This window comes from Bubalus bubalis, chromosome 17 (assembly GCF_019923935.1).
Source record: "Bubalus bubalis isolate 160015118507 breed Murrah chromosome 17, NDDB_SH_1, whole genome shotgun sequence".
Classification (NCBI taxonomy): Eukaryota; Metazoa; Chordata; class Mammalia; order Artiodactyla; family Bovidae; genus Bubalus; species Bubalus bubalis.
The window spans coordinates 60,903,290-60,921,181 of record NC_059173.1 but is presented as its reverse complement, the minus strand read 5'-3'; the positions used below and the strand labels follow the sequence as shown (position 1 = coordinate 60,921,181).

Below are 17,892 nucleotides of genomic sequence, written 5' to 3'. Positions count from 1 at the left end.
GCAGCAGCAGCAGCAGCTTTTGAAAATGCAATGTAAACTTCTAAGATGTGAGAGATTAACCAGCAATTCTAATTCAGTTTATGAATTTAAGTGAAATTCACGGTGAATTTTCATCCAATTTTTAAATATTTCAAGGTATAAAAATGTTTACTGTCTTTGAACAGCACTGATCATTGTGTATGTAACAATCACTATTTAATATGAACCAAAAGCTTTGTAGATTTAGCCTTTCTTGTTATCACTTACTCCATGGTAGGGATATTTTTTTAAAATCAGTTCATTAAGAATATGCAATATTTTTCAAATAAGGGAGAAAGGTTGAAAATAAAATTTCAAGTGAATGAAATGACTTATCATTTAGTTTCTCTTGTTTTAAAAAAATTAAACATAAGATAAATTCATCAGGGATTTTGAAGCTAAAGATAAATGATTGAAAGTAATTAGGACATATCTTCAACTACTTAATATATCAACGTAGTCTAAAATCAAAATCATATTTTTGGAATGGAGAATTCTGGATCTTTTGGTCCTACCCCTTTATCTTTCAGACTTGGAAACTGAAGCTCAAGGTAGCCAAGTGACCTGTCCAGGGTCACAGTCTGAGCTTGAGGCCTAAGAGAAGCAAGAACTCAGTCTTTTAACACTCGGTTCTTTCTGCACTGGGCCTTCAGCCTTCCCTTTCTGTGTCAGGTGATGTAAACAGTCGGTTTGTAACAGTTTAAATGATGAGTAATGCATTTCACGGAGAAAGAATACACAGTCCAAATGATCAATATAAATAGTAATGCTAGACTTCTCCTAACTTAAGGGTATAGTTTCAGCAGAATGCAAAATATTTAACTACTTCATGTGTTATTGTTTGCAGAGCTGCACACTTGATTGTCCTCAGTGTTCATTCAATATAACATATTTGAAGCAAAAGATGACTGTATTTACTGCATGTCAGATACTACGCCTTTGCAGAAAGTGTGTAAGAGCCTTTACGTGTTGGGGAAACAGTTCTGTTTACGCTCATTTTTATCGCCTTCTCCCATCGCCTATGGCTGCCCCTAGTAAATGCCCTCAGTGCCGTTGCTGCCCAGTCTGGTCCTCAGCCTGTTACTGCAGCGCTTGTCAGAAATCATTAGCCACTGATTTCTTTGACTAATGTTGCAGTTGATTGTCTGAATCATGTTCAGACGCTGTAAATGAGGCAGAAACATCCTTTCTGCTCACCAACTGTGAAATGGCTAAAGGGGGTTAGATTGCCAGAAATCAGAATAAATGTATTTCCGATAAGATTTGACAATGATTTCAAGCTCAAGATGGCAAACTTGATTTTTTTTATTTCTGTATTTCTTATTGCACAAGAATAAATCTGTATCATTTCCTTTTTCTCTCCAAAGTAATGCACAGTGTAGAGCTCAGTGCTGCACCTTTGTTATAAAGTGGCACAATTTGGGTTTTGTGTAGGGCTGTATAACAAAATGTTCGCTCTGCTGCCTTTTTATGGTGGGCAAGGAAGAAAAAGATTTTAAAAAATGCACCCCAGGCAATGGGCTCATAACTTCTTATTTACAGACAAGTCTGATGGATCCCTGTTGTGGTTTTATAAATGTATTTTGGTGCAGTTGGGTTTATTTAAACTCTTCCAGAACTCTTAGACTTGTAGACAAAATTTGAAATAAAATGTTCAAATGTTGAGCAAAACTGTTGGGGTTTCATCCTCACTTGTTTGGGAGTGTCTTGGATGCCTCTATGAGTTTGGAGGCTTTAAGGAGGAAAACACAGCTCTTTCAGGTATTGGAAGAACCATCACATGAAAGAGGAATGGACTTATCTTGTCCCACAAAACACAACCTTGGCTAGCAGGCAGAGTATAGATTTTGATTCAACTTAACTAAAAAACTTTTTTCACGTAACTCTCCAATGATTCAGTGCCTAGTCTCCCATCAGGAAAATTGTTCTAGCAAAGACTAGATGAGAATTTCTCAATGGCAGTGCTATTTACATTTGGAACTGGTCACTTCTTTGTCATGGGAGAAGGGGATATATAGGCTGTTGGGCTGCATCCCTGGCTTCTCCCAATTATGACAGCCTAAAACATGTCCAGACATTGCCAAATATCCCCTATGAGGCAAACAACCCCCGTTTGAGAACTACTCAGTTAGATAAGACTTGGGAAAACTAAGCAGGTGCTTCATTCAAATCCTTAGGAGTAGAACCTTATACCATCTTTTCAAGGTAGACTTTATTCATTTCAATGTTATACCCAAGGAAATAAAACTCACAGATACTAAGTCACTTGACACATGTCACTTAGCTCAGTAGTAAGCCTGTCTGACTCGAGTCTAAGGTATTTAAAGAAAATTTGAGCACCCATATAGAGATTTGATTAATTTCCCGTAAGGCCTTTCCAAAGCCTGGTCAATGCCCTTGGAATAAAAGTCCCAGCTGGTTTCAAGTATTGCATTAACTAAGGAAGAGAGTAGTGGGGGGAAGGTAGTAAGTGGACAAAGAAATGTATATAGAAAAATTACCAAAAATCTGAAATAAAAGAAGTGGAGATTACTGAAATTTTTGAAAAGCTACAAAATTACCATCTCAAATGGGCTAGATGCTGTAACTTATTTTAGATGTCGTTTTCCATGGGTTATTTTCCTACAGAAACAATGGCAGTTTGGGTCACCAGCCAGAGTGCAGAAACCCATTTTAAACTTCATGCCACGGATCTTTATTAGTTTGAGTTGTGCATGCTCTGTGCCATGCCAGAAGGAGACAGAAAAGTATTTCCCCTCCTTTCCCTAAGCATTAAACCTTGAAACCTTGGAATGATGGGAAACCAGGCAGCCAACTGCACCATCTTTGATGTGGCATTTTCACCAAACACATTGAGCTGCCTAGAAAGTAGAAAAGACAAAAACTATGAATCTCCCTTCCCCTAGACTTAGCGACTAAATGACCACCATGACAATGAGTTTTGAATGCATCAAAATACTTTGCACCTGATATTCTTTTTTCTCTTCTCTTATCTTTGATTTGTGATGACAGAATTTAACCTTCCAGACACTAGATTTGTTTCCAACAAATTGCATGCCACAGGGATATTCAATCAAATACAGTGGATCTTTCAGATTTCCACACTGTATTTTCTCACTTCAAGTATTCTTTGTAAAGAAGATTCCACTATTTGTCTAGTGATTTAAGTTGATTGATATTCATTAATTTGCAAATTGTACCTTAATTAAAAAGCAGGTAACATAACTTACTGTAAGGTCAATATAACACATCTTTATTTTCTACACAATTTGAGTTTTTTTGAGGTATCTAATATTCATTTTTTTGAATTGAAGAATAATTGATTTACAATATGTTGTTAGTTTCAGATGTACAGCAAAGTGAATCAGGTTTTTTTTCCAGATTATTTTCCATTATAAGTTATTACAAGATATTGAACAGTGTCCCCAAAGTAAACCTTTGTTTCTTATCTATTTTATGTATAGTAGTGTGTATCTGTTAATCCTGTACTCCTAATTTATCTCTCCCTTTCCTCTTTGATAATTAACAGTTTGTTTTCTATGTCTGTGAGTCTGTTTCTATTTTGTACATAGATACTTTTGTATTATTTTTTGGATTCCACATATAGGTGATATCCTATAATATTTATCTTTGTCTGACTTACTTCACTTAGTATGCTAATCTCTAGGGTCATCCATGTTGCTGCAAATGGCGTTATTTCATTCTTCGTGGCTCAGTAGTATTCCACTGTGTACATACACCACATCTTGTTTATCCATTCATCTGTCGATGGACGTTTAGGTGGCTTCCACGTCTTGGCTATTGTAAACAGTGCTTCCGTGCACACTGGAGTGCATTATCTTTTTTTTTTTTGAAGGAGATAAGCATATTCCTTTAATCCTCAAATGGGAAAGGCCTTTAAATAAGGGCCTTTATCTTTTTTTTTAAATACAAATTTATTTATTTCAATTGGAGGTTAATTACTTTACAATATTGTATGGCATGTATCTTTTTAAATTAGAGATTTTGTCTTTTCTGGATATATGCCCAGGAGTGGGATTGCTGGATCATATGGTAGCTCTACTTTTAGTTTTTTAGGGAACCTCCCTACTATTTTCCATAGTGGCTGCACCAATTTACATTCCCACCAACAGTTATTTTCTACACAGTTTATAATGTTATGTTATTTTTCCACATACCATATATATGTATATTTTATATATGTGTGTGTGTGTGTGTGTATGTATATATTCCCCTTTTGGCTAGTAATGAACTATATTTTTCCCACTGCCTGTATATTTCCTATTTTTAGGTAAAGTGTTTAAGCTGAGTGATGAACTCTCTCAAGTCACAGATAGAATGTGTTGTCTTTACTCTGAGGAGGGGTTCTCCAGGAGCTCTTCACTGATGGCTGGTTAGCAGAGTCCCAGAAAATTCTCATCCCAAGTTCAAATAGCTCTCTGTATTATCTCACACCTCTCAGGGAGGTTTTCATTTCTGCTTCTGAGGAAAGCTTCTCAGGGAGATTTCTTAGGCCAGATGTGTTGGGTGTAGTAGAAGTGCATCTTGCATCCCAGTCTTCTTCCTCTAAGGTGAGTGTTCATTCCAGCCAACCCCATCGTGTTCCATGAGGAAGCTTCTGTAAAACCAAGTCCAAGGTCAAAACTAGAAGCCCACACTGAGCTGGTATTTGCTCCGGCTGCTCCCTGGGAGTGCTGCGTACTTGTGTGGGAGAGGAGCCGTCAATACTGAAGTGTTTACCTATCTGTCTTGGGCACCTGTCCTCCTAACCATGGTCAAAGGAGGCACAGTCCTAGGATAATGCTGGGTACTTCCAGATGTTACATTACTGCTTCCGGGTTCACAGTGAGCAGGGGCATGGGAGCATGGTGCAGGATAAGCAGTTGAAGCTCTGGAGAAACGTGTCTTCAGTCATTACTAATTCAGACAGCTGCATCAGTGCAAACCTCTGTACCACTAGACTGTAAATGCCTTGAAGGTCTGTAGGCATGCTCTCTTCTCTGTAAGATTTTCCAGGGTCTAATATTGGGCTTTCCCGGTGGCTCAGTGGTAAAGAATCCAGCTGCAGCACAGGAGCTGCAGGAGATCCAGGATCGATCTCTGGGTCAGGAAGATTCCCTTGGAGGAGGGCATGGCAACCATACTCCAGTATTCTTGCCTGGAGAATTCCATGGACAGAGGAGTCTGGCAGGCTATATATAATAGTCCATGGGGTCGCAGAGAGTCAGACGTGACTGAAGCACCTTGGCACGCAAGCATGCAGGGTCTATCACAGCACTGGCAGCCACAACAATATTTACTGAATAAATTGTTTTTGACACAAAAATATAGTAATATTTGATCTTTAAATTTCTAGAATGTCATATAAAACAAGTCTAGGCCAAAAGAGACACCAAACAATCTCTTCCTAAATATTTTGATGTTTGGATTTAATAAAGTCTCTTATAAATTCACAAAATTCAAAGATTCTGTCCTTTAACTCAGAAAGCTCTATGTCATGTCATATCAGACAGTCATTTGTGCAGGACAGAGTGAACAGAAAATTCTCAGGTTCATACAAGACTTACTAAGAGGCTTAAAAATAAGAATTGAATTGTTGAACTTCGCAGGTTTAACAGGAATTACAACACCGGGTCAAGATGTATCAGTAAGTTTTAATATCAGTATTATGTCAAACAGTCACTAGTAAACCACACATAGACACACACAAATTAGGAGATATCACCATGGCCTCACTAAAATTATTTCCTAAATATTAACTTTAAGAAAGTAAAGATGGATATCAACACTGTCTCTAACATGCAAACTTTCTAAGATGCCTAATTCAGGTTGAAGACACATCCTGAATGTCCATCTTCCCTCATGCTGACTCTCTCTCAATGCTGTCAAATGACTTTCACTAATTCTTTCTTAGAAAATGTGCAAAAAGGATTTCCAAAGAGGTCTTTGGAGATTTCCTGTGTCTTCATGTGTGTAATAGGTTGGGTCAAGTAACAATGAAGGAGGAAGAAGGAATTTTATTTTCCTTATTCTAGCCCTTGGAAAGGAAATAGAATAAAAAGGAAAATCATACCATGCAGATGTCAGTGTTAAATTAAGATCATACATTTGGCTGTGGCAGCCATAATCTTTTGATTATTGAAGAGATTGTTGGTAATGAAGTACATTTGTAAGAAATAGTTTTAGTGTATTCTGAACACGTGTACAAACTGTGAGATATGCCTCTAATAAAATGATAGATTTAGAAATTGCCTGGCACCTAAATTCATGCTTTTCAAACAGCTAGTCATAGGAAGAGAAGTGATATTTAACCTACCCTAGTAGACTATTATAATCTGCCTTATATTACCTAAGATAATAGTCCTATATTTTCAAATAATGTTGTAACCCATTCAGTTTTTATTCACACCTAAGTTATATCAATTGGAAGATTTTGGATTGTGCAGGAAAAGAATTATTTTTACAAAAGTAAGACTTCACTGTCAAGGCTCAAAGAGATCGCTGTGAAACGAGTAATACAATAGATAAAAATAAACCAAACCAACATGAATTTTTAATAAAAAAATTTTATGGTGACATGAAAGACAACTATTAATTTGGATCTTTTCTGTTTTGAAATGAAACATCAGTGAATCTGGTCATGTTATATGTTTAATACATATTGCTCTTTCCCCATAGGTCCTCAACACTTACGGCAAAATCTCTACAGACCTGAATGATGATCTCAGCCTGGGGAGAGCCTATGAAGCCACGGCCAAGGTCCTGCAGAGGTAAGTTTGCACATCCTTGTCTTGCTGTCACTGTGAATTCACTCAACTGTGAAAGACTTAGATTGTTTGAGGTCTGTCGCTTTCCATTACTGCCTGCTTAAATTTTAAGCAGTGCCCTTCTTAAGTGACCCTTTCATCATAAGTTATTTTAAGCCAAGGTGGTATTTTTAAACTTGCACCTAAACTCTTCTTTGTCTGTCCCTCCTCCATATTATTTTACGTTTTGATTTTCTGGAAGTTTGGTGATGACCTTGAATGAGAGGGGAAAATCAGGTCACCTCTCACAGGTTAAAAAAGCAGAGACCACATAGGCAGTACGCTTCAGTGACTGCGGTTCACCATAACCTTTCCAGATCTCTTCTTTGAGGAAAGCTTCCATTTTATGCTTCTACCATTAAGACATCCATCTCTCCTTTGAGCACATCTGGATAAACAATCAGGTGCAAAAACAATATTCCCAGTGTTTCATTTAAAACAGAAAAATTGAACAAAAATATACATAAACAACTTGTGATACAGTTTTTTCCATGGAAAATATATGATATGGCATTCACTCATCATATTGTGATCATTGTGTACTCCATTTAATCACTGCATTATATTTAGCCAAGATAGAGTAAGAATAAGAAAAGTTATCAAAGTTATGGCCTTGGTTTTTGGTATGTTACCTTATATCCAATATATAGCTTTTAAATAGTTTTGTAGTAGTAGTATTAACTATGTAGTAGTAATACATAGTATTACTATGTAGTAGTAATAGTACTGGTAAATATTGTTGTTATTGTTGTTTAGTCCACTTGTGTCCGACCCGCTTGCAACCCCATGGACTGTGTAGCCCTCCAGCCTACTCTGCCCATGGGATTTCCCAGACAAGAATACTTGACTGGGTTGCCCTTTCCTTCTCCAGGGGATCTTCCCGACCCAGGGATCGAACCTGCGTTTCCTACATCGGCAGGCAGATTCTTTACTGCTGAGCCACCACGGAAGCCCAGAAGTAAATATAGATTGTGTCAAATTCTGATTTGTTCCTATCTGTATTTCAGTTGTAAATACATACAACTGGTGGTGTTTTAAAAGGTAAAATTATTATTCCAAAGGCACTTAGAATGTCTAATGCATTGAAAAATGGATCTTCATTATGTAATTATCATTGCCAATGTAATAATCATTAAATATTAAATAAATAATTAATTAAATATCAAAACACCAACACCAATGAAGTGTAAGGTGCCAAACAAAATAAATTAAGTGCACTGCAGTCTTCACTGGATGAATGATTGGGACAGACATGTTTATAAGAAGGGTATGGACATATACTCTAGGAAGGCAGGGCCAGCCAGGGGTGAAGCAAGCAACCTGTAAGCATTGTGGTCCCTTCAAATGAAGGTTGATAACTGTCCTGTGGATGATCAACCTAGCTATCCCTTAAACTTTTCTTTTCCAAATAATCACTGGAAAGAAGCAGATGTTTGAACACACAAAAAAGAGATATGTAAGGATTCAATTTAATGTCTGTCTGGAGCACACCAACTCTGTACCCTTTTGTTCAGCTCATTTTGATTATTTAATTGCTTGAGTCTGCTGTGAACCCTGTTTAGAATCCGTAGGAAACAATTGGATGATTTGTCTTGCCTTGTAGCAGCAGACCTAGCCTAAGCCTAAACAGTTAAATAAATGCATCCCTTAACATGCTTATAAAATAATTTGTACAAAATGACATTATGTTTTAATATAACCAAAGAGATAAAACTTCAGGGAAAAATCTTTTCTTCTATAACCTGTTATATTAGCACTAACTATGTCACAAAACAAGTGTTGGTCTTCACCTTTGGTTACTGATAGTCTTTATAGTTATTTTTGAAACTTCTGAAAACCTGCGGTCATCTTAAAATACTTTTCACCTGTTAAACTGGGGTCTCATCTGGAATATTTTATTTTCCACTCCACGATTTGAATTTCTCATCTATATTGTATACCTTTTGATGAAGGTGAAAGAGGAGAGAGAAAAAGCTGGCTTAAAATTTAACATTCAAAAAACTAAGATCATGGCATCTTGAACCCATCACTTTATGGCAAATAGATAGGGAAAAAATGGAAACGGTGACAGACTTCATTTTCTTTGGCTCCAAAACCAATGCAGACGGTGACTGCAGCCACAAAATTAAAAGACCCAGAGGGATGGTATAGGGAGGGAGGAGGGAGGAGGGTTCAGGGTGGGGAACACATGTATACCTGTGGTGGATTCATTTTGATATTTGGCAAAACTAATACAATTATGTAAAGTTTAAAAATAAAAAATAAATAAATAAATAAAATAAAAGACACTTATTTGTTGGAAGTAAAGCTATGACAAAGCTAGACAGTGTATTAAAAAGCAGAGACATCACTTGGCAGACAGAGGTCTGTATAGTCAAAGCTGTAGTTTTTCCAGTAGTCACATATAGATATAAGAGTTGGACCAAAATAAAGCTGAGCACTGAAGAATTGATTATTTCAAACTGTGGTGCTGAAGAAGACTCTTGAGAGTCCCTTGGACTGCAGAGATCAAACCAGTCAATCTTAAAGAAAATCAACCCTGAATATTCATTGGAAGGACTGATGCTGAACTCTAATACTTGGGCCACCTGATGGGAAGAGCTGACTCACTGGAAAAGATCCTGGTGCTGGGAAAGAACGAGGGCAGGAGGAGAAAGGGGTGACAGAGTATGAGATGGTTGCATGGCATCATGGACTCAGTGGACATGAGTTTGAGCAAAATCAGTGAGATGGTGAAGGACAGGGAAGCCTAGCTTGCTGCAGTTTATGGGGTCCCAAAGAATTTGCCACAACTTAGCGAGTAAATAGCAGCAATACCGTAAAACCTGAGGGGAGAGTTGAACAATTAGTTTTACAACAACAACAGTCAAATGTTTTAATTTGGCTGCTTAAGCATTATTTGAGAAAAAGGGTCCACATATATATCCATATATATATATATATATATATAAAAATCAACTCTACTTCAACTATATATATATATATATATATATATATATATATTGATTTACAACATTGTGGTAGTATCTGATATATAGCAAAGTGATATATATATCACTTTGTTCATAAAAGAATATTTTATATTCTTTTCCATTATGGTTTGTTACAGGATATTGAATATAGTTCCCTGTGATATATAGTAGGACTTTGTTGTTTATTTTATATATAGTAGTTTGTATCTGCTAATCTGAAACTCCCATTTTATCCTTTCACCCTCTTCCCCTTTGGTAACCAAAAGTTTGTTTTCTATGTCTGTGAGTCTGTTTCTGTTTTATAAATTCGTTTGCATCATATTTTAAATTCCACATATAAGTGATATCATGTGATATTTGTCTTTCTCTGACTAACTTCACCTCATATGATAATCTCGAGGTCCATCCATGTTGCTGCAAATGGTGTTGTTTCATTCTTTTCTATGATTGAGTAATATTCTGTTGCATATATATACCACATCTTTATCCATTCATCTGTTGATGGACCCTCAGGTTGCTTCCATGGCTGTTATAAATAGTGCTGCTATAAACTTTGTGGTGGATGAATCTTTTAGAATGAGAATTTTTTTCTTTTCTGGATAGAAGCTCAGGAATGGGATTGCTGGCTCATATCATAGTTCTGTTTTTAGTTTTTTAAGCAATGTCCATACTGTTTTCCATAGTGGCTGCACTAATTTATATTCCTACCAACACTGTAGGAGAGTTCCCTTTTCTCCATACTCTCTCCACCATTTATTATTTGTAGACTTTTTAATGTTGGCCATTCTAATCAGTGTGAGGTGATTGTAGTGTTGTTTTGCATCTCTCTAATAATTAGCAAAGTTAATCATTTTTCCATGTCTCTATTGGCCATCTGTATGTCTTCTTTGGAGAACTGTCTATTTAGGTCTTCTGCCCACTTTTGATTGAGTTGTTCATTTTTTACATATTGAGTTGTATGAACTATTTGTATATTTTGGAAATTAAGCCCTGTTATTTGCATGGTGTACAAAGATTTTCTCACAGTCTGTAGGTTATCTTATCATTTTGTTTATGGTTTCCTTTGCTGTGCAAAAAAGTAAGTTTAATTCAGTCCCATTTGTTTAATAGCCTTGCTTTTATTTACATTGAGCTTCCCTGGTGGCTCAGACTGTAAAGCGTCTGCCTGCAATGCAAGAGACCTGTGTTCGATCCCTGGGTCAGGAAGATCTCCTGGAGAAGGAAATGGCAACCCACTCCAATATTCTTGCCTGGAAAATTCCATGGATGGAGGAGCCTGGAGGGCTACAGTCCATGGGGTCACAAAAGAGCCGGACATGACTGAATGACTTCACTTATATTTACATTGACTTGCGAGACTGATCTACAAAAACATTGCTATAATTTATGTCAGAGAATGTTTTGCTCATGTTGTCTTCTAGGAGTTTTATGGTGTCGTGTCTTATTTAAATCTTTAAGCCATTTTGAGTTTATTTTTGTGAACAGTGCAAGGGATTGTTCTAATATCATTGATTTAAAAGTGGCTGTCCAACTTTCTCAACACAACTTGCTGAAGAGACTTTTTCTCCACTGTACTTTCTTTGTCAAAGATTAATTGACAATAGGTGTGTTGGTTTACTTCTGGGCTCTCTATTTTGTTCCATTAATACATTTGTCTGCTCTTGTGCAAATAGCACACTCTTTCAATTGCTTAAGCTTTGTAGTATTGTCTTATATCTTGGAGGGTTGTGGCTCCTGCTTTGTTCTTTTTGCTCAAGATTGCTATGGCGATTCTGGGTATTTTATGGCTCCATATAAAATCTAAGATTATATGTTTTAATTCTATGAAAAATGTCATGGGTAATTTGATAGGGATCTCATTAAATCTGTAGAGTGCTTTGGGAAGTATGGCCATTTTAACAATATTAATTCCTCCAATCCAAGAGCATGGGTTATCTTTCCATCTCTTTGTATTATCTTCAATTAGTGTTTTATAATTCTCACCATATAGATCTTTCACCTTTGTAGGGTTTATTCCTATGTATTTTATTTTTTGATATATTTAAAAGGGATTTTTTAACATGTTGTTCTTACTGTTTTTACGTGTTGTTGGATTCAGTTTGCTAATATTTTGTGAAGAATTTTTGCATCTACACTTATAAAAAATATTGGCCTTTAATTTTCTTTTTTGGTAGTATCTTTGTCTGATTTTGGTATCAGGGTAATGCCTTCATAGAATGATATTGGGGGGTATCCCCTTCTTTCAGTCTTTTGGAAGAGTTTGATAAGGATTGGTATGAATTCTTTGTATGTTCAGGAGAATTCTACATTAAAGCCATCTGGGACTGACTTTAGTTTGCAGGGAGTTTTGTTTTTGTTTATGTTTTTACATATTCTATTTCACTTCCAGTGATCAGTAAGTTCAAATTACTGTTTCTTCTTGATTCAGCTTTGGTGTGCTGTATGTTTCTAGAAGCTAGTTCATTTTTCTAGACTGTCAAATTCATTGGCCTATCAATCGTTATTCATAGTATTCTCTTATTTTTCTGAATTTCTGTGGTATCAGTTGTTATTTATCCTCTTTCATTTCTTATTTTGTTTATTTGGGTCCTCTCTGCAGAACCAGAGCACTCCCACTGGGAGAGAAGCCACTGAGTATTCCTCCTCAGGGACTGTCCACCGGGAAGTGAGTTCTGTGGTGTCACCTGCCATTCACTGTGTGGGCTTACAAAATGCACCGTTTGGGGAGCTGCTCTTGGCAGTGCCCCAACCATGGGAATGCAGGCAGTGTGCCCTGGTGTCCCCGAGGCGCTGCATTCACAAAGCCACCAGAGCAGATGTGCAGGCACAGATCCACTGGAGTCAGGTGCCAGAGCCACAGTAATGCCAATACCACACTGTTTCAATTACTGTAGCTTTGTAATGTTGTCTGAAGTCTGGGAGGGTTATGCCTCCTGCCTGGACCTGCCATGGGAGCTATGGAAGCATCCCAGACCCTGGCCCCATCCCAGTGTGTGTGTATCCTCAAAGTCCACAGTGACTAACCCCAGCAGCAGCAGTGGCAAAAATTCACAGATCACACAACCATGCAGAGAGGACTCAGATTTCAGCTCTGCTTCCTAAGCACTGTGGCCCCTGGGGATTGGCTCTGATTTCAGCCCTGCTTCCATGTGTGGGCAACCTTCTGGCACCTGCACGTTCCCAAACTTGTAGGAGCAGAGCCGCACCAGCTGTGAGCGTGGCGGGGCCCCTGCCCCTCCCTCTGTGTGCCTGTTAATAGTAATGCTTCACTTCTAAACTCCTTCTGAATATACCCCCTACTTGCAGTCTGACCCACACTCTAGCCCCTTTAGGCTATCTCAGCACAGCCAACCCCAGTCTTTCCCCCAGGTCTGTCCCCTGAAGCCTGAGCTTTAGCACTCAGCTCCTGTGCACACCACCAAATATGCATCTTGGGCTGGGGAGTGCAGCGAGGTGACACAGACCATCTGTGCAGGTCTCTCTCTCTGTTCTACCTGCTGCAAGCTGCTTGCTGCACTCTTGTCTAAGCCTCTGAGGCTGCCTTTATGTCCAGCTGATCTCCTTACCAGTGAAGAGGCTTCTCGGAGTGAGAGAACGCTTCCTCCTTCACAGCTCCCTCCTTGGGACACAGGTCCCATAACGGTTCCTTTACCCTCCTTTTTTCATCCTACCTGGATATGTGGTAATCTTTCTTACAATTTTGGCTGTCAGAGATCTTCTGCCAGCATTCAGTAGGCATTCTGTCAGAACTGTTTCACATGTAGGTGTATTTTTGATGTATTTGTGGAAGAAGGTGAGCTCCTTCTATTCCACCATCTTGATTGGAGACCCTCAGATCCAGCTATATTTGATTTATCTTGAAGTTTTGGGGAGGCTAGAGGCAACCGAGTAACAACAGTCTAATAACTGTTAGACTGTTTTAACAGTCTAACAACCTGCCTTGGGGCAAACATATAATGGACAAGAAAATGTATCCTCAGCTCACCATTATACTGCTGCTGCTGCTGCTAAGTCGCTTCAGTCGTGTCCGACTCTGTGCAACCCCATAGGCGGCAGCCCACCAGGCTCCCCCGTCCCTGGGATTCTCCAGGCAAGAACACTGGAGTGGGTTGTCATTTCCTTCTCCAATGCATGAAAGTGAAAAGCGAAAGTGAAGTCGCTCAGTCATGTCCGACTCTTCGCAAACCCCTGGACTACAGCCTACCAGGCTTCTCCGTCCATGGGATTTTCCAGGCAAGAGTACTGGAGTGGGGTGCCATTGCCTTCTCCCACTTTTATACTAAATGAAGTTAATTCCACTTGTAAGAATTCCTATCTACTAAAATACCAATGAAGTCATCAGTGATTTGTATGGTAGATATGCGTTCTTAATTGTATAAATGTGGCGCAATGGTAAAGAATCCACCTGCCAATGCAGGAGACACAGGTTCTATCTCTGGGTCAGGAAGATCCCCTGGAGGAGGAAATGGCAAACCACTGTATTCTTGCCTGGGAAATTCCATGAACAGAGGAGCCTGGTGGGCTATAGTCCATGGGGTCACAAAGGATTGAACTTGACTGAGCACATGCATAGCCAGGTAATGCACAGAAGAGTATAGAAAAGGGTTCCTCCAAGGTCTTGAAGAAAGTGTCCCAAGGCCACCGTAAGCTTTCCAATCCAAATCTGCCATTTTGCAGCTTTTTTGCTGTTTTTGGAGTACCAATCAGGGGAGTGTAAACCACGGCATATTCTTTCACTATTTGTGCAAAGTAACTCTAGAAACATTTCAAAAATAAAAATTCTATACCTGTAGGAAAACAGCACCCTAGATACCTGATTGTTGCTGTTGTTTAGTCACTAAGTCATTTCCAACTCTTTTGTGAGCCTGCCAGGCCCCTCTGTCCATGGGATTTTCCAGGCAAGAATACTGGAGTAGCTTGCCATTTCCTTCTCCTGGGGATCTTCCCAACCCAGGGATCAAACTCATGATATATCTGATACACATTATTAAATTGAGTCCACTCATCACCAGAAATACTTTGATATACATTCTGTGTTCATTTTTAGAAAATTTCACTTCAAGAGCTTAGTGTTCTCTGGCATGTACCTGCATACATACATACACACACACACACACACACACACACACACACACACACACCCTTTCACAGTCCTGAACTGTCCTCAGATTAGCAGGAACATGCAAGAAGTGGAGCACAACCAAAATAGAGGAAATTATGGTGATGGCGACTGGAAAATAAATCAAGCTGCACATGAAGCTTAGCATCATCTCTAAATCTCTCTCTCCTACCCTGTGCAATTGCACAAGTTTCACTAATGGGAGTCCTATCTCTATAAACATATTTCATCTCTTTAAAGGAAATGGAAGAGGATAGCCATGTCTAGGATAAGTGTGTGTTTAAGGCCATCAGCTGAGCGTGCATGAAAGGTGAATAAGCTGCAAGGCTGGAAGGTTCTAAAATGGTTATAAGAATTTATACTAAGCTTTCAATTGAAAAACATGCCACATTCCCTCAAGACTAGGGACTTGGTAATACAGTAGCCTGTTTGGTAATGGTAGACTCAGCCCTGGTGTTAAGGTTATTGATGAAGGTTTTAATAGTGAGCAGGGCTTGTTATTTTTGCTATTGGTCTGAATGATATTAATTGCACAGGGGTTTAAGTAGCATAACAGAAAATAAGCATTTACAATGTCTTTTCCCTCCTACTTGGAATCTAGTGAAAAAAAAGTCAGTGTTCTAAAATGAGAACAATTGCCTATGACACAGCTATAAAAGCCAGAATTATAGTCCATAAAACAAAGACAGACTGAGTTGAGAAATTACCAAGTAAATATTATTATTACATAGATAAACAATTTGAGTAAATACAGAGGGAAATAACCTTATTTTCCTTATGGCATTTTCCCACCTCGTTTACTGAAATTCTTCAAATAATCAGAATGATTTTTTTTAAAAATCCAGGGGGAAAAAAATCACAAAAATGAGAGTTGTTGAAGACATACTGGTCACCACTAGTCCATCTCTGGGTTTATTCCTTACCAATTGTAAATTTTTTTGCAAACTCGGGTTAAATTATTTCCTTGAAAACTTTCCACAGTGGAGATCTTTAAATCAATCAGTACAAAGTTTCAAGTGTGAAAATTGCCTTTCTGTTATAGCTGAAAATTAATTTCTTCTTGCTTGAGAGAAATGACATGCCCTAGTAATTTTCATATATTCTTTAAAATGGAACATCCAGGCTTTGATGCGAAATTTCCTAAAAATGACCCTGCAACATACATCAAAACATTTCTATTAATTCATGAAATTAAGAATAGCTTTTTACATTTTCTCCTGTCACTGATTCCATTTGCCTTATTACTTTCATCTGTGGCCCACAAACTTGGTGGCACAATCAACAAACCCCTCAGTGGCTGTTTCATCTCTGCTCTATTTGATTTCTTCTCTCTGAGTAAATGATTAAGTTTTCATGCATTGGTTCAACCAAAATCTATGTTCACTCAACCACATCCTTTATTGATTACTTCTACTGCAAACAGTAGGCCAAGTGTGATATACATAATTGGACAGTTGTCAGGGGATGTGGGTGTTAACAGTCCTGTTTTCCCAGTTGGAAACTGGAATCACCTTGATACACAAATATTCTGCACTATTTCATTCTCATTCTTTGGACCGAGGAGTCCTGTTCCTCAGAATATATGTTTTTAACTCTCTAAGGTCTGGTTGAATGAATTTAATGATTATACCATATAATATGCTGTTCCAGTTGCACCTGTGCACTGCATATAGAAAACTGGAATTAATATTTGTCTAACATTTTAACCTTGTCCTTTAACTTATACAAATAATCTGTAGCTTTCCCATAAGAAAATATTTGACTCTTCCCCTTGCAAAGAAAGACTGGTTTCTAAATCTATTGCTAACTTTTAAATGTGCAAATCCTTTAAGCAGCATATAATGCTTATATTTCAGATGTTATATTAACAACTATACTGGCTTTAGCACTGCACATTCATTGAGTGGGGCATACAATTTATAATAGGAAGCCTTTTTCTCTAGCATTATTTGTTAGAGCAAGTTCCAGATAATTTTGGATGTGTTGGAGATCTCTAGCTCCTTCGGGAGAAAAACAACTTGACTCACCTAGCAGTAGTTTTATTTATACTGTTTTGTGTTTCTTGTTCACTGAACTTGTTTTTTTGTTTGTGTATACTGCAGTTTAACAATCCTCAGCCGTTCAAACCTAATGCAAAATGTTCTTCCATCAAAAATAGATCTGCTTTCAGAAACACAAACATAAAAAGCTTCAGTGAATCCATTTTTACTACATAAAAATAATAATTTCCCCTATGGTTTTGATAAATAGTTACACAAAGTCTTCACTATCTCATTTCATCCATTTTTTCTTGAATATTACACTTCAAGAAAGATCTTTGAGAGTTAAATTAATATGATCAATTTAGTCCTAGAAATCTGCAAATTTGCTTAAAATTCTAAGTAAAATAATTATTTTATTTACTAATTTGCCTATACTGTCAAGCTTTCTCAATATCATTTCAGTTGTTCCACAAAACAAATATTATAAAGTAATGAGTGCACCTCTCATGATATCTGCATTTGAAATATTCCCGAAACATTTCATGATTTTTTTTGGAGAACTGAACTATTCCTACGTGTGGAAGAAGATTATTCATACTTTTGTTATAAGAAAGTGAGAACAGAATCATAAAATGCAATATTCACGTCAGTAATATAAAACTCCATTCCATTTCTGAAACACAGAACATTCTTTTACCAATAAGAAAGGAAAAAAGAATGCATTGGCAGTATCTGATACTCAGGTAAACAGTGTTAGTTCTTTTACTCTGTCCCCTGGAAAATAGATACCAAGACTTTATGTGCCTGTCTTGCAGAATATGTGTTCAAATTATGGTGTTTAATTCATTACATAATGGAAGATTTTCAGAAAACAGTGCTTAGCTAAATTGATTTTCTTCTCAGCTATTGACAAATAATAACACGTAGCAGAGCTATGGGTCTGATAGCTTTTTATTTCACTGAGAGGTAATAATAATGCTGGTGTGTGTCTGTTA

General features: G+C 37.7%; 1 protein-coding gene across 2 annotated transcripts in view; it reads left to right on the top strand.

Moving 5' to 3' along the window:
• TTC29 (tetratricopeptide repeat domain 29) overlaps positions 1-17,892 on the top strand; it is a 271,190-nt gene that overhangs the window by 116,897 nt on the left and 136,401 nt on the right. For both annotated transcript variants that reach the window (XM_044930502.2, XM_006065705.4), the window contains exon 9: positions 6,697-6,788. In XM_044930502.2, the coding sequence (XP_044786437.1) occupies positions 6,697-6,788 (92 nt within the window). The remainder of the gene's footprint in view (positions 1-6,696; positions 6,789-17,892) is intronic.